General features: G+C 54.3%; 2 protein-coding genes across 5 annotated transcripts in view; one reads left to right on the top strand and one right to left on the bottom strand.

The window, feature by feature from the left end:
• Positions 1-24,350, top strand: part of LOC309622791 (prolyl 4-hydroxylase subunit alpha-2) — a 75,919-nt gene that overhangs the window by 1,344 nt on the left and 50,225 nt on the right. The window lies entirely within an intron of this gene.
• PDLIM4 (PDZ and LIM domain 4) lies at positions 174-14,704 on the bottom strand. Of its 3 annotated transcripts, none has more exons than XM_082378991.1 (7): positions 14,530-14,703; positions 9,908-10,059; positions 6,047-6,128; positions 1,444-1,625; positions 1,064-1,227; positions 622-739; positions 174-490 (listed from the first exon to the last, which is right to left on the bottom strand). In XM_082378991.1, exons 1-7 carry the CDS (start codon positions 14,620-14,622, stop codon positions 286-288), a joined length of 996 nt encoding a protein of 331 aa, XP_082235117.1. In that variant the 5' UTR covers positions 14,623-14,703; the 3' UTR covers positions 174-285. The 3 variants fall into 3 exon arrangements, with proteins under 3 accessions (XP_082235117.1, XP_082235118.1, XP_082235119.1); XM_082378992.1 differs by having other exon boundaries at positions 9,908-10,082; positions 14,530-14,650; XM_082378993.1 differs by lacking the exon at positions 622-739 and having other exon boundaries at positions 283-490; positions 14,530-14,704.

Raw genomic sequence — 24,350 nt, 5'->3', positions numbered from 1 at the left:
TTGTGATTCATGTCTGCCATCCACCCAGGCTGTGGCTTCCTTGAGGGCAGCACAGTACCTGTCTTGCTCCCCCTTGCACCCAGTGCCTAAGAAAATGCTTGGCACCTGAACAGGTGTAGCACTCGAGAGCCATGGCCTGTGCTGGAGGGAGGCAGGCCAGGGCACCGACACGGTTGAGGCCAAGCAGAGGGAGTTTATTAGAGAGGCAGGGCGCAAACATATTTACACGGGTGCGCGGGGACGTTAAAAAAAGCAGAGTCGGGGACGGGAGGTTCCGGGAGCGGCTCAGACGAGTTCCACCTTGGCATTGGGGTACACCGCCACCACGTCATAGCCCTCAGGCGGCTTGACGCGCGCCTTGGCGTGGCTTTCGCAGTAGAGCCGGTCGTCCAGAAAGAAGTAACCGCGCTGCTTGAGGTTCAGGCCGCAGTCGCTGCACATGAAGCACTCGGGGTGGTAGAGCTTGTCCCGCGCCTTGACGATGGTACCCCTGATGGGTGATCGGAGAGGACAGCGTCAGGGGCTAACCGATCCGAGAGCACGCCCCCACTAAGGGCCTCGGGCGGGGTCAGGGGACCACGGGGTTGGGGGGCGGGTGGGGAAGACAGGGGAGGTACTCACACGATGCCGTGGCCGCAGCGCGTGCACTCCGGCAGCCCCTGCAGGCCGCTCAGCGGAGCGCCTAGCTTGCCCGCCGTGGGCTTGAGGTTCCGGGGGCCGCCAGGCCCGGGCCGTTCCCCTGAAAGCCAGAGCACGATTGGCAAGAGCCCGGTGCGGAGGTCAGAAAAGGGAAAAACTTCATTTCTGCAGAGTGTGGGGCTGGGCCCTGCTTCCGTAGCCATCGGCACAGAGACTGGGACGGGGGTTGGAAGGGCGACAGGGGTTGGGCGGGAATGAGAAAGCCCGGGCGCAGCGAGGTGTGTGGGAGCGCGCTGAGGACACGGGGGAGGGGCTAATGGCCGGGAGGCCGGACGTGGGGTCGCAAAGGCGTGGCTTGGGCTGGTTGGGGGCGCGAAGTTCGGTACCTCAGGGAGCGGGGAAGGCGGGTGAGGTAAAATCTTACCGCCCTCGCCGGCCTCTAGCATGCCCTGCAAGTAGCGGAAGGAGCCTGACTGCTTGGGCTCCGCAGCCGTGGGCTCGGCCGACTCCCGAAGCATCCTGTACACCTCTGAGCCCAGGTCTACTCCGCAGTCGCGGCTCCGCGAAAGGCCTCTGGCCAGGTCAGTGCTGGGCGAAAGAAGATGCACTAAGGGACAGGGTTGCAGTACCAGCCTTCACTCTGCCAGCTCAAGGGTGTGGTGAGGTTTCATGAGTCAGAAGGCAATCAGCTGAGACCCAAGGATCAAGTGTTAAGGGTCAGGATGGGACCTGGTGTGAGATTTAAGGCATCGGGGATTAGGATGGGATCTGGGTATGGCATCAAAGATTATGCCTCTGTACTACCTGTGGGGTGGAGACACGTGCAGGGTGCCCATCTGGGCCAGTAAAGTAGCCTCACTGCTGCTGCCATTGTGAGGGACTGGGAGGCGAGGTGACTGCCCGTAAGGAGATCCCAGGCCTGGCCTGCCATCTTCTGGCCCAAGCCCCGTGGCTGAGGGCCACCTGCTTGTCGCTGGACTGCCATCCTAGGAGAGAGAGGAGCCTGAGGCACTGGGAGACCCTCTGGGGTAGGACCTCTGGCCATTCCTTGTACACCCACCCCTGCCCTGCTATGACAAGCCTTCTTGGGTGTTGGCTGGCTACTCTTGCTCGGGCATCTCTCGGCTATGGTGCCCGGTCAGGGAAGGGGTTTGTGGGGAAAGGCTGAGCCTTGGGCCTGGTTCAATCCCTGCAGAAATGAGAAATGCTCATGGAAAGTCAGACACAAAAACCTGAGTCCCTGAGACTCAACGTTGGCTCATGAGCCCTGTGGTGGTTCTGACTACCAGTGCCCATGGGGGACAGTGTTGGGGCAGGACCATCCCAAGAAGCTTTTTAAGGCCAGCATGTCTGGTTCTGAGTGTGTGGCTTCCTTGCAGAGGTGGTCCTGATAACAAAGTCTTCTTCCCTGTCAGAACTGTGCTGGGTACTGGATGGGCCCATGGCTAGGAATGCAAAAAAGGAATTCCTGTTCTGCAGCCAGGAAGGGTCATCAATCATTGTGTCCCAAGACCCTTTAGTGGGAGCAGGCTGAGGTTTAAAGGTACCATTGTGAGGTCAGCCCCCTCCAGGCCTGTATTTTTTCCCCCATTTCCTGCTTCCCAGGCCAAAATAGGTGGCCTTCTGTAGACATAGCAGATAGGGGCAAAGGCTTGGCCAGGGCTCAAAGCTCCCCACACCACCACCCCACAGCCAGCCTGATGCCCACAGCTGAAACATTTGAGGAGGAATGCCCTGAAAATGCCTCCTCAGTCCATGAGAAGAGGTCAGTCTCTCTGCAGGCGTGGTTTCTGAATGGGGACTTCAGATCTTTGTCCCTGCAGAGTCCAGGGCCATGTTGCCCCTCGCTTGCAGGCACACAAGCCTGCCCTCAGCAGTGTGATAACAGGCACGCACACTCTCACAAATACATTTAAAGACATACCCATGCATGAAGGCAACACATAGGCACCAGCCAGTCCTCCACCTACATACACCTAATCACACACAGTTACATATACTCGGAGCCAGTGCTGGTCATGCTGGGGATGACCATGGTGACCTCCATGACACAGTTGGTGGCCAGAGCAGCCTGACTTTAGGGTGGGCCCCAAGAGCCCAGGCCATGAAGGTGTTCTCAGCCTCAGTCTGGGAGGTGACATGTAAATTGTTCCTCCCCTCTACAGTGTGAACAGGGATGCTAGGTGGGGAGGAAAGGATGCCTACCCTACAGGGAAAGAGCAAGCCTTGGACTCGGTCAGCCTCCAGCTGGGGCACAGTTGAGCCTGCAGGTCTTTGCCCAAGCTGCTGCTTTCTACAGGCTCTGAGCTGGGCAGGGGTGTGAGGAATGGGCAGACTAGCAGCTGAGTGACTGAATGGGGGTGGTGTCCCAACTTCTCCCAACCCAACAGACAAAGGAGAGGGGGTCTCTCACTGCCCAGGTGGGCCCCTATCAACGAGGCAACAGCAGCAGAAAAACCCTTAGCCTTAGCCTCTGAGAAACCTGAGCACTCTCACACATGTCTGCAGGGCAGGCAGGCCGGGGCTGGCCTGGCCTCTAATGGGGACCAGATGGGCCATGGGCCGTGGGGGCAGGGCTGGGCCCCGTACAGAAGAGGCTTCAACAGGAAGGGGGGGCTGGAGGGACCTGGAGGGAGGAAGCCCTCACTGACCCCCACCCAGCAGGGTGTGGGAGTTTATTGCAGGGTCATCAGAGCCACTGCCCCTCCCACGGCCACCCATGCAGCAGCCTCTCTAGGTCTGAACTCAGTGGTTAGGACACACGTGGTGACCTCAGTGTTGGTTTGAGTCTCAGCTCTATCACTCGTTCACTGAGCAAGTTACATCACCTCTCTGAACCTCAGTTTCTTCATCTGTGAAATGGGGATGATGGTTTCTATATCATAAGTTCCTCGTGGAGATAAAATGAGTCAGTTGCATACAAAGCACTTAGCATAGTGCCTGGCACACATCCATTGTTGGATGAATGGCTGTCATGGGCATTCCTGAGCCCCCATTCCTGGATTTCCCTTCTCCATGGTGTGCCTGGTACCATGTGTTCCCCATGTCTGAGTACCCGCCAGCTGCCGACTTGGTTGTTGAATCCTCAGTGGGCTAGTCAGCAGCATGGGGGTAACTGCTAGCTTGCTCATCAGCTCCAGCATGACTGTGGTCAGAATCTGGGACACTCAACTTAGACGGAGGTGGGCACTAAATCCAGGTGAGCAGGTGGCACCTCCCAGAGGCCAAGTTCCAGCTCCCTGCTGGTCTGGAGAGGACAGGCTGAGTCCTGCACTGCCTGCTGCACCTGGCTTGCCTTAACCCATCACCTGGTTCTCAGTTCAAATGTCACCCTCTCCGGGAAACCTTTCCTGATCACCATCCTTCCTCCACTCTGGGCTGTGTTTCCACGTGAGGCCTGAGAGAAGGAGTCTCCAGTGACCCTACATGGAAGGTGGGCCTGAAGCCCCAGTTGGTGAGAGCCAGGGTACCTTGTGCTGGTCTTAGGGCCAGCTGTGGTCTTCCCCTCCTGTGATGGCTCCAGCTGGGCCCACCACCCTCCCCCCTGCAGGTAGAGGGTGGGAGCAGTATGGAGACAATGGGCCCTGTATCTGTGTTCCTGAGGACACGGCCCTACAGGGGCTGGGTGGGGGTGTTTCTGTCCCCCCCCCCCATGGAGCTCATGACCTTTTAAGTACCAAAGGGGGGCAGCACCTGAGGGGCTGCCCTGTTGCTTGTGGAAAATCCCCCTGCTTCCAGCCTGAGCCCCCAGCAGCCTGGCCCTTAAGGAGGTCAGTGAGGGAAAGTGTGGGACAGAGGGAGCTGTTCTCCAGCCCCCAGCCCCACTGGCCCAGAGCCTCTCCTGGAGGACTCAACAGACCTGAGCTTCATATTCCAAAGCTCAGGCCCCCTTGTCCTATCCATCTTGGCGCTCACACACGAGAGCTGGGCTCACACATGAGCTGGGGGCCTGTACCACGCTATTCCCGTTTTGCCCATGTCAAGTCTGGGTGATTTGTCTATGCCCCCCAGCCCCTGTCCCCATGGGTCCATGGCACTACCAGAGCAAGCTTCTGAGACCCAGGCGTGGCCACAAATCTCTTGAAGAACAGCTGAGGTCCTGGGTAGAAGAAACCGAGAGCCTCTCTGTGCCCTCAGCCCTCACCTCTGCCCCCTGCCACCCCTGGGACTTTTTTCTCTGAACCTACGGTGCACAATCTCACCTCTGGGCCTTTGTATGTGCTTCACTTTGTATGTGGCACACTTCTCTCCATGCCCCTTTGCCTCCCTTATTCTTCCAGACCCTCAGGTCTTGGCTTGGATACCCCCTCTTCCAGGGAGCCCTCTCTGACCCCTTGAGTCATATACCTACTCTGGACTCCTTTGACCCCTGGCTTCTGCCATCCCAGAACTGCTAGGTGCCTCTCCCCTTCCAGAATGGGCATATGGTAAGCACCTGGCCTCAGGGATGCCAGCAAAAGCAAGGTAGGGAACAAATGTCAGAGAAAGATGGGGACTGGGATAGGGGGTGAAGGAGAGGCCATGGCAAATCATTCCCTCTGGTACAGCAAATCCTCCGTGGAGAGAAAGTGGATATGAGCAGGCCCAGGGGGCCATGGTCCCACATGCTGGGTCCCAAGTTCTGGCTCCATCATAGACCAGTCGAGTCTCCGCCTTGCCCAAACTCAGTGGCCCAGAAATAACGAGTTCACTCTGGATACCTCAGCTTTGCCCACTTGGCCACCCCTCAAGCCCATGGCAAAATGAGGCCCTAAAGCAGCCTGGCTCCACCTCACTCTCCCTGAGGACAGCACCATAGCTGTGACTCTTGTCATACACAGCAAGGTGACTGAGCAGACAGGCCTGCAGCCTGAGGTCTGCTAGCTGCAATCACAGAATGGCCAGGAGAAAACTTCAGTCTTGGATAGGGCAAGGCAGTGCCTTATATTCTAAGGTTGGCTCTGGCCAGGTAGGTGCCCAAGGCTGGGATGAGACAGAAGAGTGCCCCATAGCCTGAGGTCACTCCACAGCCTATGGCTGTCCCCCACCCCTCCCCCAAGGCTGGCGACTTCCTCCTGATCTGGCAACACTGGGCGACAGAGTGAAACCCAGCTGGGTAGGTGGTAGCCCTGAGCCAAGGCCTGGCCCAGTCCCTGCCCACCACAGGCACTATTGTCCCAGAATCCAGGACTGCTTAGAGTACTGGCAGAGCCCACAGCAGGTACCCGTCACCTTGGGAGCACCTGATGGGGCATGGACAGAGCCCAGAGAAGTCTTCTGCTTCAGTCTCTGACCTGGGCATCTGAGAACCACAGTGAGGACATCCAATGCAGTTAAACCCGTGGACAAGGCCTGGCCTCTCTGCCCTGGGCTTGCTCTGAGCTAGGCCAGGCCAGGCCAGGCCAGGCCAGGTGGTATACGTACATACCTGGGCCTCGGGATCGATGTGGATCCTGTGTGCCTGAGCCTTGCTGTCCTCTGGGGTATTGGGCCAGCTCCTGCCTTCAGGCCTGTGGCAGGAATTAGGATGGTCAGAAATCTCTGCTTACTAGCCCACCATGCCTGGGAACTAGGACCAAGAAGCGCTGGGGTCTGGGCCCAGGGCCACCCAGGACCAGGCTTGGTACCCTGCATGGATAAGGATACTACCCCAACTCTTTCCCCTGCACCAGAATGCTGGCCTTCGTGGCAAGGAGACACAACTCTAGATCTGCCACTCACCTGGGGTAGGCTGTGTGCCCCTTCTCCACCAGCTGCTCCTTCCCCCTCTGGTCTGGTTCCTAGAAAGGAAGCCCTGCAGCTTCCCCACCTTTCCACCCTCTCTGTGGCCTACGGAAGCTCAGCATAAAGAGGGCCAAGCTCGTGGTGGAGCAAGCCAGGCCTTACACGTTGATCAGCTAGGAGCCCATCCACTCATCCCGCTTCCATTCACAGCCTCTGACAGGGCCTGGGAGTCAGGCATCCGTGGGCCTAGGAAAAGTGGAATGGAGGCTCTGAGGGGTGCACCTCCCCTCCTGCTGCCGCTGGCAGAGTCATCACCAATGTCTGCCCAGCCCAGATGGGAAACAGGCCATTAGGAAATTCCTGCTTCGCCATAGAAACCAAAAGCCAAACACCACTCAGGAGGGAGAAAAACATCATAAACCTGCCATAAGCGGGGGCAGGCGGGGCCGAGAGGCTACAGGCCTGGGGCCCAGTCCTGCCACTGAGTAGTCCTGTGAGAAGGTAGGCCAGGAGGGTGTGTGGACCCCGGATTGGCAGGTGGGTGTGAGTGAGGCTGGTTACACCGAAGGGGAATAATGTCCCCACTCTGCCCCACAGGGCTTCCTGGGTCTTCTCAGGGGTCTTACCACTGGGCTAGCAGCTCAACCCTGCCCCTCTCCCCCGACTCAGCAGAGGATTTTAACAATCTGATTACACGTGTAGTCCACACTCACTCTGCTCTTCCTCACATTGCCCATTCCTTGGTCCCCTGCAGGCTACCTCTCTTCTCCACAGCCTTTCACAGGCCTGTGGCACCAAGGCTCTGCTGTTCCACCCCCCACTGGCATCTGGCTCCAGCCCCCTCAGCCAGGCTCCCAACTGACTGCCCTAACTCACAGCTCTAACTATGGTCTCTATGCACTCAGAACTCTGCTGGAATAAACCTAGGACAGCTTGTGTGGCTATTTGGCCTTATACTTCCTTGAAGTCCGGCCCAGAAGAGAAGTACAAGCCTGAGGTCTGAAGATCAGAGGGTACAAAGTACCCAGAGCCATCAGAGTGGCCCAAAGGCATAAGATTGGAATGAGAAGCTTATTCATGTGTCAACCTCCACCCCCAGGTCTCCACACTTAAGGCTGAGCAGGTAGCTCCATCTGCCATCTTTAAGCTCACCAAAGGGTGGGCTGTACAAATCCATCTTGTATCCCATGTAATAGGTGACAGGGACCTCACCAGAGGCCCCAGGGTTGCAGCTGATGCCAGGAAGGTCCTGGACCTACAGAACATGCCCAGAAATTGTGGGTTAGCTTGGATTGCTGGATACCTGGCTCTGAGTTCCGGACAGAGTAAGCATAGCGGGGAAGCTGGGCCTTTACTTCACTTTTGATCCTGTGGAGAAGTCTGTGGAGGATTACAGCCCTCTGTACGCAAGAGGGCAGGTAGGGAAGCTGGCCTAGGTAGAGCTCTGGGAGTGCTGGCACAGAGTAGCTCCCTCCAAGCAGCTCACCAGGCCAATCTTCCACAGACCCCATGTTGGGGGTGGTCTTTGGGGGCTCAGGCATAAGTCCTGGCACAACAGGCAGGATAGAGAGCAGGATCAGAGGCCTTGCAGGTGAGAAAGCACCCAGGAGAAGAGATGCTGGCCCAGAAGATCAAGGTGGCCCCTGTGTCTTGATCCCCCAGAATCTGCATGTGTGAGAATTAGGGATAGGGGGCTGGGGGACAGGACACCAGGTTTTCACCCTGACTGAGCAGACCCTGTATGTCATCCTCACTCAATCCCAGATCCCCCATTCTGAAGTTGAGGAAGCTAAGGGCTCTGATATTAAATCACTAGGACAACACAGTTCTCCAGTGCAGAGCTGGGACTGGAACCCAGATCTGTGATAGGAGAGAGTGTGCTCTCACCTGCTCCATGGCCAGGCAGCATCTGGGGGCTAAAACACCCAGTGTGGAACAGGTCAGTGGACCCCTGGCTCCATCCATGCCTGGCTTGGAACAAATGGCCACGGAAGGAAGGAAGAAAGGAAGGAAGGGGGACCTCCACCCTGCCCCCACCCTGCTACCCTTCCCTGACATCATTCCCTCTGTGGACCTCCTGAATCAGGCCCCCTGTGAGCCTTCCCTGCCCCTTGTCCCACTACTACCAGGGCTTCCCTTATTCAGCCATGCAGAGTCAAGGCCAGAGGTGAATCAGGGCCCAGGAACCCAGCCAAGTTGGGTGGCATCAGAGGCCCCTCGTGGGCAGAGCAGTGCTGATGCTTCCCCCAGCCAGCCTGTACCTCGGTCTCAGAGAGGGTGATGAATGTGATCCTGCTTTATGGAGAAGGAAACCCAGGCTCACAGAGGTCATCTGGTGAGCCTAAGAGCCCAAAGAGTCTGGAAGAGGGCCAGCTCTGCTGAACTCCCAGGACAGGGCATCCTCACTGTGGGCCAGGTGGAGTGTACAAGGCCCTGGACTTGCAGCTGGACCCACTCAGCGCTGAGAGCAGAGTCAGGGGTCCTGACTTCAACACGGACCCGGGCCAGACATAAATGGGGCTACTTCAGAAGGCTTCCCACCATGTTTAATGGCTCTGAGCCGATGGATTACCCCATGCCCTGCTGGCTCTAAGGCCTGGTTAACCGTGTTGTGGTTTGGGGAGGATTCGCCTACACACATCCACATGGGGTCGTGGAAAGTCGCTGTTAACAGTAAACGTGGCAGAGCTGAGCAGTTATGTCTGACTTCCCTGGATCTAGGCAAGACATGGGGAGGGAGATCCCGCCCAGCCCGGACCCAGCTGACTGCCATCAGCCTGAGCAAGGCTGGAGATGCCCCAGGTAGACCTTCCATCCTGGAGCACATCCAGGGCACAGATGGGGCTTGGTGACCCCCCCAATCCTCCCCTTCCTGATGGGCAGTATAGCACTACACAGTCCACGGCATCCAGATTTAAGCAGGGCAGAGGTTTGGGCCATAGTGGGGACAGCTGAGGCAGGGCAGCTGTGGGGCTGGCAGAAGTGGTCAGCAGTCAAGCAGAAGGAATGGAGTCTTTGGGAGTGAGAGAGACCTGAGGTCAAATCTTGCTTCCCCATTGCTCTGCTGTGTGACTTGAAGCACCCTCCAAACTTTCTGAGTCTCAGTTGTCTCACGTGTAAAGTGGAGACTATATTAGGTTTTACCTTATCGAGTTGGTTTGACAGTTAAACAAGGTGTTGAACGATAAAATTCTTTGAACTGGTCATCAAGCTGGTCACTCATGGGTGGGAAAAGGACTGAAATCACACACACCTCACCCCCGGTTTGAGGCTACTCAAGGTCTTAGTTCAGTCCTGATTTTGGGCTGCCTACCCCCTGCCATAAGTCCCCCAACATAGTTCCAGCCATAGGTTAAATGGGGGCTCCTTCCTCTTTTAAGCCACCTGCATCTCCAAACAGTGCCTGTCAAACCCCTGTGAAAGTGCTGCCCCATAGGAATGGGGTGCCAGGGAGCTGAAGCAGAGAGGCTGTGTGAGGCCCAGCTCACCCAGGATGCTGGCCACCCAGAACTGAGCCTCCCCTGATTCACCCGCATCATCCTGGCCCAGCCTGCCCTGTGCGTACCTGCTCACGGAGAGTGTGAGGTGGTCATGGCAGCCCTTGATGCGGTTCTGCGCCTCCAGGTGTGTCATGAGCTCTGTGCTCTCACCATTGATGGCCTCGATCAGGTCTCCAGGGCACAGGGCAGCCAGGGCAGCCTTGCTGCCAGCATGGACCTGTGGATGGACAAGCCAGATGGCTGGACACTGGTCATTATGTGGCCTTGCTGCAGGCTCTGTTCTAGACCCCTTCCAACCTCAGAACCGGGCCAGTGTAGCCCTGCTACCAATGTGACCTGTGGGTGGGCAAGTTGAGTTCCCACGTGGCTTTGCTGGAGCCTCTGCTCTAAACAAGCCCAACTCTAGCACGTGGAGGTCTGGCGAGGTATGAGGGCATATGAGAGGGGCTTCCTCTGGGCTGGGACAAATGGGATGTCACTCTTGCAGCCTGCATACATGCAAGGGACACAGAAGGATATGTGTTCTCCAGAAGATACAAAGCATGGACATGTCACATGTACCCTGTATTGCCCAACCCAGACAGACCACATAGTAGCCCCTTGACCTGACGTTCAAACCCTTAGTGACCTTTTTTCCTCTCATCTCCACTCCTCCGCATTTACCTCCACACACCCACACTCTATCCAGACCATCTGAACGTCAAGGGGGTACTCACGGGTACCAGATAGCTATCACCTCCGCACTTCTGCAGATGCTGTTCTCTCTACCTGGAACACACTTTCCTTTGACCCCAAACCCTAATTACCAGCTAACGCCTCCTCATCCTTCAGGTCTCAGGCTCTCAGCAGAGGCCATTTCTCCTGGAAGCCTCTCCTCTGGGGTCCCACAGTACCCTGTGGACCCCCTTTACCACTCTGCTCCCCTAACATTGTTAGTGCCTCATTCTGTGCTGTCACCTACCCAGGCAAGTCGAGGGCCATCTACTTTTAGCTGCCAGCCTGCACTCCCGGGTCACAATTTCACCTCCCCTTCCTCTGGAGGACAGGCACTCAGGCCACCCCAGTGCCACTGTTGACCCCAGAGGGTCAAGCAGTGTCCACATCTGGAGCCTCCTATAATGCTGGTCCCTTGACATGTGCCACATGAGGTTGGGAATAGGCTCACAGGAGGCCTAAGTAAGCAGCCTTGGGGGGGAATTCAGGCAAAAGGACATCCTTTACCCTGTCCCTGGTCCCAGCACAGCCTTTGGAAAGAGACTTTAGGGACCCTCATTCCTCCCAGCCTCTCAAGCTGTGGCTCAAGAGCTGTCAGTGGCACTGTCCCTGTTGGGGTGGGAGCTCCTGGAGGCCTGGCCAGGCTCAGCTTAGCCAGTTCTCTGTAGTGAGTGGACAAAGCTGAGGTGCCGGCAGCTCCTTGGCTGGAGTCCTGGTGTGGGTACTGCCAAGCAACCTGCCCTGAAATAGGCTGCCCCAAGGAATGTTCTTCTGGAGCAGGCTACCCTCAGCCAACCAGCCCACCATTAATGTTCCCTTGTAGGGCATGGGCACCTACACAGGCCTGTCTTCCCAGGGAAGGCACCCACTTGGCACCATCCCACCCTCCCCCCAAGGCCCTGCTCTAGGCCCCCTCTCCTACACGATACCTGCTCTGTGACATGGCCTGGGCTCAGTGCTTTAGCCATAACTAGCTCATGGCAACCTCTCAACCACCTGACGAGACAGAGGCTGTTCTCATCCCTATTTTCAGATGAAGAAAGAGAGGTTTTGGGGATGGGGCGCTTTGCCCCAGTCCCCATGCTGGAGAGGAGTCTTCTTCCTCAGGGGGGTGGCTAGCTGCAGGATGACTCAGCCAGCACAAGGGGTGCATTCAGGCCCCTGTGGGTGGAGGAAGTTCTCGAAAGCAGGGGTGGCTGGGACTCTGCCAGCTCCGCTAGCTTGGGAGTTCTGGTCAGAGAGGGCGTGAGGCCAGGAAACCGTGACTCTTCCAACTGCCTTTACATGCATTGTTTCATTAGTCCTCAAGGCAAGCCTATTTCCTAGATGAGGAAACCAAGGTCCAGAGAAGTACAGGACACTCAACTGATAAATGGCAGAGTTAGGATTTCAGTCCAGACCAACCAATTCCAAATCCTATGCTCTTTACCAGTGTGCTTTTCTGCAAAAGGGAGTGAGGGGAGAGAGAGTGTCCCAAGTAGAAGGATCAGCATGTGTAATGGCTCATCTGGGAGTGAAAGTAAAAGCAGGTTCCTGTGGCAACAATATCACCAAAATATCAGTGAGGAGAGAGTGGAAGAGATGAAATCAGAGGAAAAAGCAGGGACCAGACCTACAGGCCTTGTAGGCCCAGGCGAGAAAATTCTAAACAGGGAAATCGCAGGACAGAGTTGAATTCAGGCTGATCCTTCTGGCTGCTGAGTGCGGGATAAACAGACAGAAGGAAGAGAGAGGGGAGTGGTGAAGTCAGCTGGGAGGCTGGGGCGTGAACCAGCCCCTTCACCTATAGCAGCTACATTTAAAGCCCCTGTGTCACTCCACCTGGCCTAGATGCAAAAAGCCCCTACAGGGAGCTGGGCATACAGTTGGTGGTGTTCATTCCAGGCACTAGTTTCTAGGGACCTGGTAGCAACAACCCATTAGGATTACAAGGCCAGCGGTCACTATAGTTTGTGAGGAAGGAGCCCTGGGCAATGTTTGGGGGGGCTCCCAGGAGCTTTGTGGGCTGAGGTTGCATAGTCCCAGCTCTGTCAGGCAGCCGGCCTCTGTGTGAGTGTGGCTGTCTCCACTGGGTGGGGGAAGTCCCGTAAGCATGGGAGGGGTCGGGTCTTGAACCCCCTCGGTGAGGACACTCCCACATATCATCAGTGTCTGTAGACCTGCCCTTGAGGTACCTGCTGGGCAAGCTGTGGCCTGTGCCTCCTCAGCCCCGTAAATCTCCCCAGATCCCACCCAAACCCAGGCTCAGCCATCCTGGCTCCTCAGGCCTTAGCTGCTGCTCTGTGACTTTGGGGGGACAAGGCAGGGGTGTTCTTCCTGGTAAACCCTTTCCAGCCTGTCTGCCTGCCAGCGGCCTGCATCCCGATTAGCTCCAAACAAGGCCGCCGCTGTTGCTGCCGCTGTGACGTGTGGAGGCCTTTCCTCGGCGGGCAGGCAGCCGCGTGGGCAACAGATGTCTCTGCTCCCTGCTGCCTGCGGCCGTCAGCCGCTGCCACTGAGCCTGTCAGCAGCCTCACGCCCAGGGTGCCTGGCCCGCCGGCTGGCCTAGCAGCCCCAACAGCCTGCCTCGGTGGACACACAGCAGGACACTCACTGGCAGACACAGATGTGCGCGCTCTCTCTCTCTCTCTCTCTCTCACACACACACACACAGGCCCCCAGCAGGGCTCTCTCAGGGAAGTGGGAGATAAAAGGCTCCCGGATGTGTTGAAGGCCCACCTCACTCAGCCCCAGGGACCTGGTGGCCATGGGGTGAGGGCAGATGTGGGAATTCTCCCAGGACAGCTGGGCCTGCCTGTCACCCTGGCCCCCAGAAATGGGATTCCATGATTCCATGCTCCACCAGGTGCCCACCCCTTCCCCTAAACTGGAAAGAAGACTCTGAAAGCCCAGCCAGCTTGGTCCAGCCCCCATGGCGAGAGGTGGCCGAAGGGTGGGGGGAAGGTGCTCTCAGTTCCCCCGATACAGGGCCCCGAAGACCAGAGCAGCCTGTATGGGGTCAAGGGATGGCCCCAGGGCCCCTTCTCTCTTCCCTTCAGACTGGGAGCCCCCAAGGGCAGGACCTGGGTTCTCGCCTCTTCTGTCCCCTAGGCTGGGACCCCCAGGGGCAGCGTCTGAGTCCCCTCTTCTGGCCCTTCAAATATGGGACCCCAAGGCTGGGCCAGGATCCTGTCTTTCCCAGTTTGGGCACCCCCTCTGACAGGGGCCGAGTCATGTCCTCTGTTCCTCTGTCCTCCACAAATTAGCCACCGCCCGGGGCGGTGCCCCCTCCTCCTCCTCCTCCGCCTAAACCTGGGGCAGTGCATGGCCATAGAAACTTGAGGAACTGGGCGGAGGTTATCCTGGCCCCTGGCCTTGTGTGTCTTGTGGCGAGGGGGTCTCCCAACTGCATAGTCAAGTCTCCCTTTCCCCTGGAAGCCAAAAATTCCTCCTGGTCACTTCCCCTTAGGACAAGTGAGGTCATGGATGAGAGACTGACCAAAACCAGAGTGGGGAACTGGATGGATCTTTCTTTCTTCAGTTTCAGAGAGGACCCCAGACCTCCTTGGGATCACCCAGCTCTACTGGCAGGGACCCTTGATAAGCGAAGGAGTCTCTCAAGTCATTTCGCTCGAAATTTTCAGGCGGGGTTCAGTCGAAGCAGCATCTCTGGGCCTCTGGAGATCAGTCCAGATCTCTGGCCCATGACTTTGGCCTGCAGTGAGTCCCCCAAAATGAGGCCAGCAGGGAGGCTGGTTTGTGAACTCTTTGGGGGAATCCTTCAAGGGATAAGGGCAGGTAGGCCCGGCGGGAGGGGGAGGAGGCTGTGGCGACGCTGCCCAGCCTGGAAGCCTCCTCTACAGCCTGTGGGTCACCGAGGCCAACCCTTGGCCTTCGAGCCTCCAGGACGTCGGGGATCCGGGTCCCGGGTGGACTGTAAGGACCGGGTCTCAGATTCAGGACCTCCCCGCCGCCCTGTGGCCGCTGGACTCACCCGCGAGATGGTGAGGGGTACGCTGAAGTCCCGGCCGCCCACCAGGCGGAAGCCCCAGGGCGAAGGGCCGCGCAGGGTCACCGAGTGGGGCATCGCGAGCCAGAGCTGCAGCCGGAGCTTGAGCCGGACACTGAGGAGCCGCCGCCGTCGCCGCCGCCGCCGCCTGGACGCCGCGCCCCGCCCCTGGCCCGCCCGCCCCCGTACCCCCCTTCGCCCGGCCCCCGCCCCTGCTCCCCGCGCGCCGGGATTGGCCCCGCGGCCGACCCGACCCTCCCACTTCGGGGGGCTCAGAGGACCCGCCCCTCAGCCCCGGCCGCCTGCAGCCCGGCACCCCCGCCAGGTTCTCAGAGACCCGGGACTGGAACGGCCCCGACGTCCGAGATCCTGCCCGGGCCTCCGCTCTGCGGGCCGCGGACCGGAGCCCGGCTGTGGAAGCTCAAGCCTGGCCCTTTGAAGTCGCTTCTGCGGGGCGGCGCCCCAGCCCGGGGAAGGATGGGGGGCAGGGGCAGCCCAGATGGGGGATGGGGCCGTGCCTTGCTCCGAAACCTCCTCAAGGTCCTGGCAGGCAAACTGCGATCCCACCCCTCAGTGCGAGGAGTCCTCTGAACAGCGAGCGAGCACTGATGGGGAGCCCTGGGCCTGAGCAGGCCTGGGCCAGTGTCACAGATCCAGGATGATAGCGGGCAGTGCCAAGTATGGGAGCAGGAACAAAAAAGTACCCAGCCTCATTCGGAGAGGTCAGGAAGGCTCTCTGAAAGAGGTGACCGCTGACTTGAGTTTAGAAGCAAGGTGCCCTGTCTTGTCCTTCCAGGTGTCATTGCTTCCCCAGGACACTCAGGCTTTCTCCAGCTGCCCTGTCCTTCCAGGCCTTATTCCTGCGTGCATGACCCCCTTCCCTCCTCCCTTGCAAGGAGCTTTGTTTCCCCAGGCTACCTAGAAAAGGAGCAGCTAGGGTAGCTGGGGTCTTGGCTGTGCCACATTGGAGGGGTGTGAAGTACTGAGGGGAGTGGAATTTGGGGCAGCCCTTCTCTTGGGACCCTCCCTAGTCTTCTCTCCACTCTCAACCATTGTCCTCCGGGGACAGCCTTTGCAGGTGCCATGGCCTAGCCGGGGCCCCACTTACCACTCTCAGACCCTCCTGGACACTTTGGTCTGGCTACATCAGGGCGGCACTATCCGTCGTTACAGACCCTGAGGGGCCCCTAATTTAGCCATTCTTGATAACCCTGTGTGCCCTCTTGTCCAAGTTCTGTTAAGGATGCTGCCCTTGGGATGCTAACAGGTTATGGGGTAAGGTGTCTGTGGGATCTGTAACACCTCAAGAAGGAGGACACTTGAGAGGCACAAACTTAGGGTAGTCCAAGGAAGTGCGGGTGCCCTTCAGGGTGGAATATGGATGCCTCTCTGGGAGACGGGGTGCTGCTGTCTGTTCAGCTGGCAGAGAAACATGAGTGGTGTGTGTGGCAGTGGTGTGTGTGTGGGAGGATGTATATGAGGGCGTGTGTGTGTGTATGTATACATATCCAGGGAGTGCCAGCCATTGGGCTCTCAATACTGTGAGGGAGAAGGTTTCTGCTCAGCTCTGTACAGACTTAGGCTCAACAGGGACCGAGTGGAAGGGCCAGTAAGAGAGTTGGCTGCTGGATGGTCTCTTGGGGACCCTTAGGCCAGAGGCGCCCCAGGACTTGGACCCCACTGAATGATGTGAAGATTGGGGGCAACTATCACTATCACTGACTGTCCGAGGATTAAGTGCACAGCATGGCTGGGTGGTCAGAAACCTCATCAGGACTCCAAGAGCCATGGTGAATGAAAATGGTGCAGAGCTTTGCTGTGGGGAGGGGGACCTCAGGAGTCTGTGGAAGTTCCTGCCCAAGGCATCCCGTAGTGGATTCCTGAAACTCTTCCTTAGACGTTGCTTCCTTCTCCCAACTTACACACCCCCAGACACTGCCAACCCCGCCACCCACCATCATGAAATCCCTTCATTATCTTCCTGTTTACTTCCATTTGGGAGGGAGCGTATCACCCCCTTGCAGAAGTGGTCCTCCCGAGTATGACTTTCCTAGCCCTTCAGCACCTGGGCTGCGTAATCCATCTCTGAAGGCTTCTCGCACAGGGTTGAAGACAGGGGTGTGGTGGGGAGTGGCTCTTCTAGAATCAGGTGTATAAACTTTCCCCATTTCATTGAGCAGTTTCTGGGGTAGTTCCAGGGTCCATGCCAGTCATCCCCCACAGTGGGTCCTTGATGGCATCCCTGTCTTGAGAGGACATCAGAGGCCCGCTTCTGACAGCACCCTCCCACAGGACACAGGCCTGGACAAGGCTGTGCCCCTGGAGACTGGAAGCAGCCCTTCTTAGGGGCCACACTGTAGGCTCACTCCTGAGATACCCTGCATCCTGGACAGCAGGTTAGACAAGCTGCTACCAATGCATCCCCAATACTCCCTCCGGGAAACTCTCAGAATTTCCTTTTCACGCTTAATGTCCTTGTTCCTGGGGGACTGCTGTATTGCTGAATCTCTATCATGCTGGAGCACCAGGTCATGGGACAATTTACAGGGTCTGGGAGCCTTCTCCAAGGTGGAGATGGTGGTGGCTGAGTCATGCCTCACCTCTGCCCTAGTGGCCTTCACTTGTTCACTGCACACCCCACCAGGCATCTGTGCTGCTGAGTATAACCAGACTGCTCATTTCATGCATTCTTTATTCATTCAACAAAAACGTATTGAGTGCTTTCCATATGCCATGGCCTATGCCTGCTCAGGGCTGTGGTAGAGGCATCCATGGGGACAAGGACTGTGTCTATCTTATTTATTTATGTTTCCCCAGCACCCACGGAGAGGTGGCACACAGAGGGTGTTCAAAAACATTTGTTAGTAACAATATTATTACCGTTATGGGAATTATTATCACAGCTCATCCCCCAGCCACAGCCCAGAGAGAAGCAGGGAGGGCATGAGGGGGCCCAGGAGGGGGAAGACTTCTGCTCTTGCTGCCTTGGAGGCACACTTAGTGGCCCTGTCGTTCAAGGGAGCCCCAAGTAGCTCAGGGCACTATGCCGAGGTCTGCTGTGTGTGGCCAGGTCTGTCCGAGGTCAGGAGAAACTACAGTGCTTTTTCCCCAATGGACTGGCAGGCTCCAGCAGGAACAGATGCCCTTGGGAGATGCCCTTGGGACTGAGCCCAGGGTGAGCGGGAGGGAAGGGCCAGAACAAGAACAACCTCAGGCTGAGGTTGAGGCCAACCCAGGGGAATATCCAGAGTTGGAAGCAGCCCTGAGTGGAGTGTGTAGTGAAGCTGACGGAGCAGCCCTTTATACCTTCCTGTGAGGTGCCAGGGGCTGGCCAGAGAGCTCAGACCCTAACCTGCCCTGTCCTGGCCCCATGGCCACAGGTCTCTGGGTGGAATCTGCTCCATTCAGGCCAATACATCCTTCCTTCAAGGCCGAGTTCTCTCCCTTCAGTCAATAGCCTGGATTCCAAGGGATCTGAATCTTGATGGGGCATTTCCTCTTCATGGGATGCCCACTCCTCAGTACTGGCCACTCCAGGGCCCAATGAGTAGCCAAAGAAGAACCTGAGAAGCCCCCATTTCAGTGTGGTCTAATGTGGCCTAATGTGGCCCGACACCAGGTCCCATGGCCTCTGGCCTCCTTGGGGTCTGCTCTCCAAGAGGCCTGCTGGTCAAGGCTAGGAACCTGTGAGTCTGTAGGGTGGAGAGGACAGCAGTCTGTGGCAGGGCTGGATGGGGAGGGGCTATGTGGGCCTTCTGCAGGGCCAGGGCTTGGCGCCACAGTGGTAGGGAGCAAGGCAGGCCTAGGCAAGGTTTGAGGGGCTCTGAAAGGGGTGAAGGCAGCCAGGGGCATGGGCACCAGGCGACATCCAAAAGGAAGGTCTGGGGTGGTGTAGCTTTTGGGCCGGCTGAGGATCTGGTGCCCCACATATCCTGGGATGACAAGGCTAGTCAAGGAGGCAATAAAGCTGGCCTTTGAGCTGTGTTTGGTGCAGCAGAACACAGGGGAGGGCATGCCTGTGACAAAGGGAGTTTCCCAGCTCTAGTTTTGTGCCATTCGATCCCTCAACAAACTCTTATTGAGTGCCTGCTGTGTGTCTAGCCTAGACCTGATTCGCTAGACTTGGAGGCGTGGTGGGGACTCCCCACTCTGCCACACCTCCTCTGGGGGCTGAGAGGCTAGAGGCTCTAGAGAGAACCAGTCTCTGAAGGTCCAAACAGGGACAAAGCCAATTCTGACAAATGGAGCCTAGTCACTGGCCCAGAGCCAGATTCCTGGGCGGACACGAAAGCAGAACCAATTCTCATCAGGAAACCGAGCCTTGGAAAGGGTGAGTGTCCAACCCAAGCTCACATAGCTTCTAAGCAGTTGATCAGGGGTTTAGACCCTGCATTGGTGACATTGCCATGTCCCTTGCACCAGGGACTAGACGTGTCTCAGTCATACCTGCAATCCCCAATAGCACCCCTGTCAGACCTGCTTTGTCTCTGTTTTTACAGAGAAAACCCATCTGCTCTGGGACCCGACAAAGGGACTGTCACGCAGCAGGGCGGGGCAGGTTTACCCAGCTGGGCCCAGGGAGGCCCTGGCCCTGAGGCCTGGGAGTGGAGGGTGTTGGGAAGAGTAGAGGGAAGCAGCAGACAGGTGGGAGAGCCAGGGGCAGCTCAGCCCAGCCCAGGCAGGGAAGTGACAGAACAGGCTGTTGGAGGTGGCGGTGAGGCCCATGTAATTGAGGGCTGTGCTACTGGGGCCTCAGGAAAGCAGCTTACAAAGTCACCATGGTCTCAGCCCCTGCCTCAAGGACACCCCCATCTTACCCTCCCTCCTACTTCTCATTCAGGCCAGAGGGTGCAGGCAGCCTGCCCTAGATCACCCAGCCTCTCCTAGCACCAAATGCTTCAGTTCTACCTGTAGCCCCAAAATAGAAGTCCAATGCAGGGGTTCTCAAGTTTCCAGCTTCCCCTGAGAGTTGAAGGCTTCTATCAGCCAGCCACACTTGTCCCTGTGCAGAGAAAATACCTCCTTTTACAAATCAGCTTCTCCAGGCGGAACAGCAGAGGGATCAGGGAGCAACTGGACTGTTCATTTTGTTCCCTGGATGCTCTTGGCCCTGGCCCGATCATCACCATGCTCTAGCATAAGCAGGACTATTCCCTCTGCAGCTCAGGGGGAGAGACATGGCTGTCAGGTGCAGGTAAGGCTCTACCAAAGGTGCAGGCATGACAGAGAGGAAACAAGCATGGGAAGCAGCCCAGGAATCTAATCACTGGGGCTCCTGAGACACACACCTCTACTCGTCTGTCAGCTTGGGACTTGCTTCCTGGGCCTGGACTCCTGGCACGGCTCAGCTCTACCCCAATCCACACATCCACAGACACTCACATTTGGCAGTGATCTGGCCAGGATACTCTGTTCTCCTGGCTGAGGACCTTCCTCCTCTTCCTGACCATTAGAGCTGACACCCAGGCCACTCAGGGAGAGCAGGAGAGGTCCTGGCCACTTCCATATTTCTAAGCTCTCAGTGAAATAAAAATGGAAAAAATGTGAAAATAGTGTTTTAAGAATCATGGCATATGTTATTTATGCTTTGGTCATTTATTCAACAAATATTTTTGAGAGCCTCCTATAGGTCAGGCATTGTTTTAAGCCTGAGTATCAAACAGTTGAATGTCTGTAACACACATAAAAATGTATAGCCTCATTTGGAGATAACTTCAAAGATTTAAATTCCAGTCTTCCTAGTCCTTCTCCTCGAGATGAACCTTAACAGCCCCTACCCCTCGTTATTTTCTTACCAGTATAGATTTGGCCTCTGTCCCCGTCTACCCAAGAGTCTTGGGGACCACAGTGAGATTGGTGGAGGCCGCGAAGCCTTCCTCAGGAGTCCAGCAAGCATGGCCCTGCTTCCAGCCTGTCTTCCCAGCTGCATCCTTTCTATGTCTAAGGGCCACCCACCTCACTACATCAACAGCAACTTTAGGCACTGGCTGGTCTTGGTGAAATGCCCTGCCCCGTGGAGCGCAGCACTGCCAAGTCGTGCCTGTGGTGCCTCTAGTGGCTGAGTCACAGGCTGGCAGGGACTGTTCAGGCTGACTTCACCTCCGGGCCTGGCTATGGGACACCCCAGCTGTGGCCACCTGGTGTGAGCCTGACCGCTCCGGTTGCTGGGAGAGTGGGGCAGAGCTGTGCCCGCAGAGCGCAGCAGTCACCAGCTGGCCCCAGGGTGTGGGAAACCAGGTGCAGGGGGCCACGGGGATTAGAGCAGAAAGAGCCAGATACAGGCCTGGAAGGGTGAAGCTGGGTTGAGGCTTCTCCAGGTCCATGGGGTGAATGGACTGGAGCAGGACCCATGAGTGGGCCTCAGGTCCTGGGTGGCTATATTTTGGCTCCCAAGAATCTTCAAAAAAATCCTTTCCCACTTTCTTTCCCTCCCCAGGCTAGGTCCATAGCTGTGCAGACGCAGGCTCAGCAGTGGGAAGTGGGCAGAGCCCTCAGTGTTGGGGGCTGAGCTCCTCACACCCCACATCTCTTATACCCGCCCACAGTGGAAAGAGTGTATATGTGATGTGAACCCCTGCTGAGAGGACACAGGATCAGATTGTTTGCTGCCTGTGAGATCATTGTATTTCCAGGAAGGTAGGCTTGCCAAAGAACGGGGGAGGTGGGGCTGGGGGGTGTAGAGGGCTGCCTCTCCCACACAAGAAGCCAGGATTGCTCACAGAGAATGTATAATGAGCATTCTGTGTGCTGAGAGTTAAGCAAGAAGCGCCTCATCTCAGGGAAGACGAAGGGAAAATGGCAGGTCCGGGCTAGACATGCACTGAGTGTTGGAATGGGCCCTGCCCAGAACTCTGGAACCAGCAGGCCCTGAGAGGTAGCTGTGTCTAGCATTAAAACAAGTGACCACAAAGAGCTGTGACGTTGGGCATTCAAGCATGAAGCATTGTTGGCCCAGATAAGGAACACAAACATTCTCCCTCTGAGAACGGTGGTGCTCCAGGGCCAGCGCAAGATGGAGAGCTTCCACAATTATTGTTAAACTCTATTATCCTAACACCAAGGCAGCCCCCTGCAGAGAAAATGACAGATCCATCTAATTTGTGAATATAACAAAGTGGCTTCCGTAGTATGATAAAATGGTTATCAACTTGGGGATTTTTTTCTAGGATTGCAAGCTTGATTTAACATTATAAAATCCACTGATTAATAGATTAAAGAGAGAAAAAGGAACACTGTGATCAACTCAAAAGGCATTTGATAAAATTCACCAACCATTCACAGTAAACAGTTAGAAAATCATGAAGAGAAGGAAACGTTAACACTTTAAATAACATACACTAGAAACCAAAAGACAATATTGGACCTAAGACTCTAAAATTCCCATTAATGTCAGGATCCAAACAATGTCCCTTTTGCTACTACTGTGCAGTGTTGTTTTGGAGGTCCTTACTAGGACGATAAGGTGGAAAAAAAGAAATAATGGATAAGTAAAAAAAATAAGTAATGGAAAAAGTCAAAAGGGTCATTATTGGCAGATGTTATTGTGGTTGTGCCTTCATAAAATCCAGGAGAATCAATTGAAAAACTACTATGACTAGTAGAGGGATCTAGTCAGAGGGAGCAGAATAAGGTATATTCGTGTACGTATACAGGTTTTAATAGCTTTTAAAAGTATTAAGTCACAACTAATTAAAAAATATGATGTAAACAATTTACCATTCACAATAACAGTGACACATGAGAAATACCTAGAAACTGACTTAGGACACATGGAAGGCATATAAGTTTTGCTCTAGGATAAATAGAAAAGAAGACAAAATAGAGGCATATGTCATGTTCCTGGAAGACTCAATATTTTATATTTAGTTAATTGATAAATTCGAAGTAATTCTAATCAAAATTTATTTGGATGGGGGAATTGGCAAGATGATTCTAAGATCAACTGGAAGGGTAAATATGGACAAAAACCAGAGATTTGCCCTATAGGCATTAAAATATGCGATAAAGCTGAAGTAATTGAGTATGGTGCAGCATAGGAAAAGACAAATATATCAATGGAACAAGACAGCTCATAGCATGTGGTAAAGCACACATATTAATTCAGAGTATAAATAGTAGTTTATTCAGTAAATCATGTTGGAGTCATTTATTATCTATACAAAAAAGTATGGTTATAATCCTATATACTATATACTTCTCCATACTATAAAATGACTTCCAAACTGATTCACAAATTATGTTTCAGTTTTTCTGATCTGAGTGTTCTTATAAACTATTCATATACTTAAACACAAAAAAGGGCTGGTAGAAATTATAGATAAATATTTTATAATATCTTTTTCATCAAGATAAATACTTTAAACCAGGTTATGTATTTCTACAGTGTTTTAATTTTATCTAAATAAATTTGTATTGTATTTATAACTAGAAAGATGAAGATAATGAGAAATAAAGAAGAAAAGGATAAATTTTGCTTCTTAGACAATGTAAAAACCTTACAATAATATACTTCCATTTACCCCTCCCTTCCTTTTTACTGTGTTGTTGTACATTTACTTCTACAAATGTCATAAACTCCATAATGAAGAGTTGTTATTTTTGCTTTAAACAGTCAGTTGTCTCTTAAATAATTTAAGAAACAAGAAAACGTATTTTATATTTACTTATTACAAGTGTGTTCCCTTGTTTAGAGCCAAATTTCCATCAGGTATCATTTCCCTTCAGCCTTAAGAACTTCCTTTAACATTTCTTTTTTTAAAAAAAAATATTTATTCATTTATTTGGTTGTGCCGGGTCTTAGTTGTAGCAGGTGGGCTCCTTAGTTGTGGCATGCATGTGGTCTCTAGTTCCCTGACCAGGGATCGAACCCGGGCCCCCTACATTGGGAGCGTGGAGCCTTATCCACTGCACCACCAGGGAAGTCCCCTCCTTTAACATTTCTGATAGTGCAGGTCCACTGGTGATGAATTCTCTCAGCTTTTTTTTTTTAATCTGAAAATATTTTTATTTCTCATTTCTTTTTTAAAGATAATTTCTCTGGACATAGAATTCTAGGTTGCTTTTAATAGCATATTTAATATGCAATATATCGTTTTATGTTTCCATGTTTTCTGGCTTACATTACTTCTGATGACTCGTAAATGTTCATTCTTATCATTGCTCCTCTTAATGTAACGTGTTTGTGCTCTTTCACTGTTTTTAAGATGTTCTCTTTGGTTTTAAGATATTTGATTATGATGTACCTGGATGTGGTTTCTTTTGTGTTTATCCCGCCTGGGGTTTTATTATCCTAAGCTTTGGGGGATGATGTGTTAATAATTTTAAAAATCAAATTTAGAATTTCAGTTACTATTCTTTTGAAGTTTTGCTGCAATCTCTTTCTCTCCTTTCCTTCTGGGGCTTCAGTTCTATGTATACTAGTCTGCTTGATATTGTTTCCAGGTCACTTCACCGAGGCTCTATTCACATTTTTTCAGTCCTTTTTCTTTCTATGTTTCCATTTAGATGGTTTCTATTGACTTAACTTCAGGTTTGCTGAACTTTTCTTCTGCAGTGTCCAGTCTGCTCTTAAGACCACCTGGTAAATTTTTCATTTTATATATTATATTTTTCAGTTCTAGAATTTCCGTTTAGTTCTTTTTTACAATTTCCATTTCTCTGCTGAGATGGCTCATCTCATCTGTTCATTTATTATGTCCCTCTTACTACTCAAAAAAATTTTTTTAACATCTTTATTGGAGTATAATTGCTTTACAATGGTGTGTTAGTTTCTGCTTTATAACAAAGTGAATCAGTTATACATATAC

Source organism: Balaenoptera borealis (assembly GCF_965194805.1).
Source record: "Balaenoptera borealis genome assembly, chromosome: 2".
Taxonomy (NCBI): domain Eukaryota; kingdom Metazoa; phylum Chordata; class Mammalia; order Artiodactyla; family Balaenopteridae; genus Balaenoptera; species Balaenoptera borealis.
This window is presented reverse-complemented; position numbering and strand designations above follow the sequence as displayed.

Coding starts and splice junctions, on each gene's coding strand:
- PDLIM4 (XM_082378991.1), bottom strand. CDS start 14,622: ATGCCCCACTCGGTGACCCTGCGCGGCCCTTCGCCCTGGGGCTTCCGC. Junction 10,060..14,529: donor TACCCCTCACCATCTCGCGG/GTGAGTCCAGCG, acceptor GTCCATCCACAG/GTCCATGCTGGCAGCAAGGC. Junction 1,228..1,443: donor CACGTGTCTCCACCCCACAG/GTAGTACAGAGG, acceptor TCTTTCGCCCAG/CACTGACCTGGCCAGAGGCC.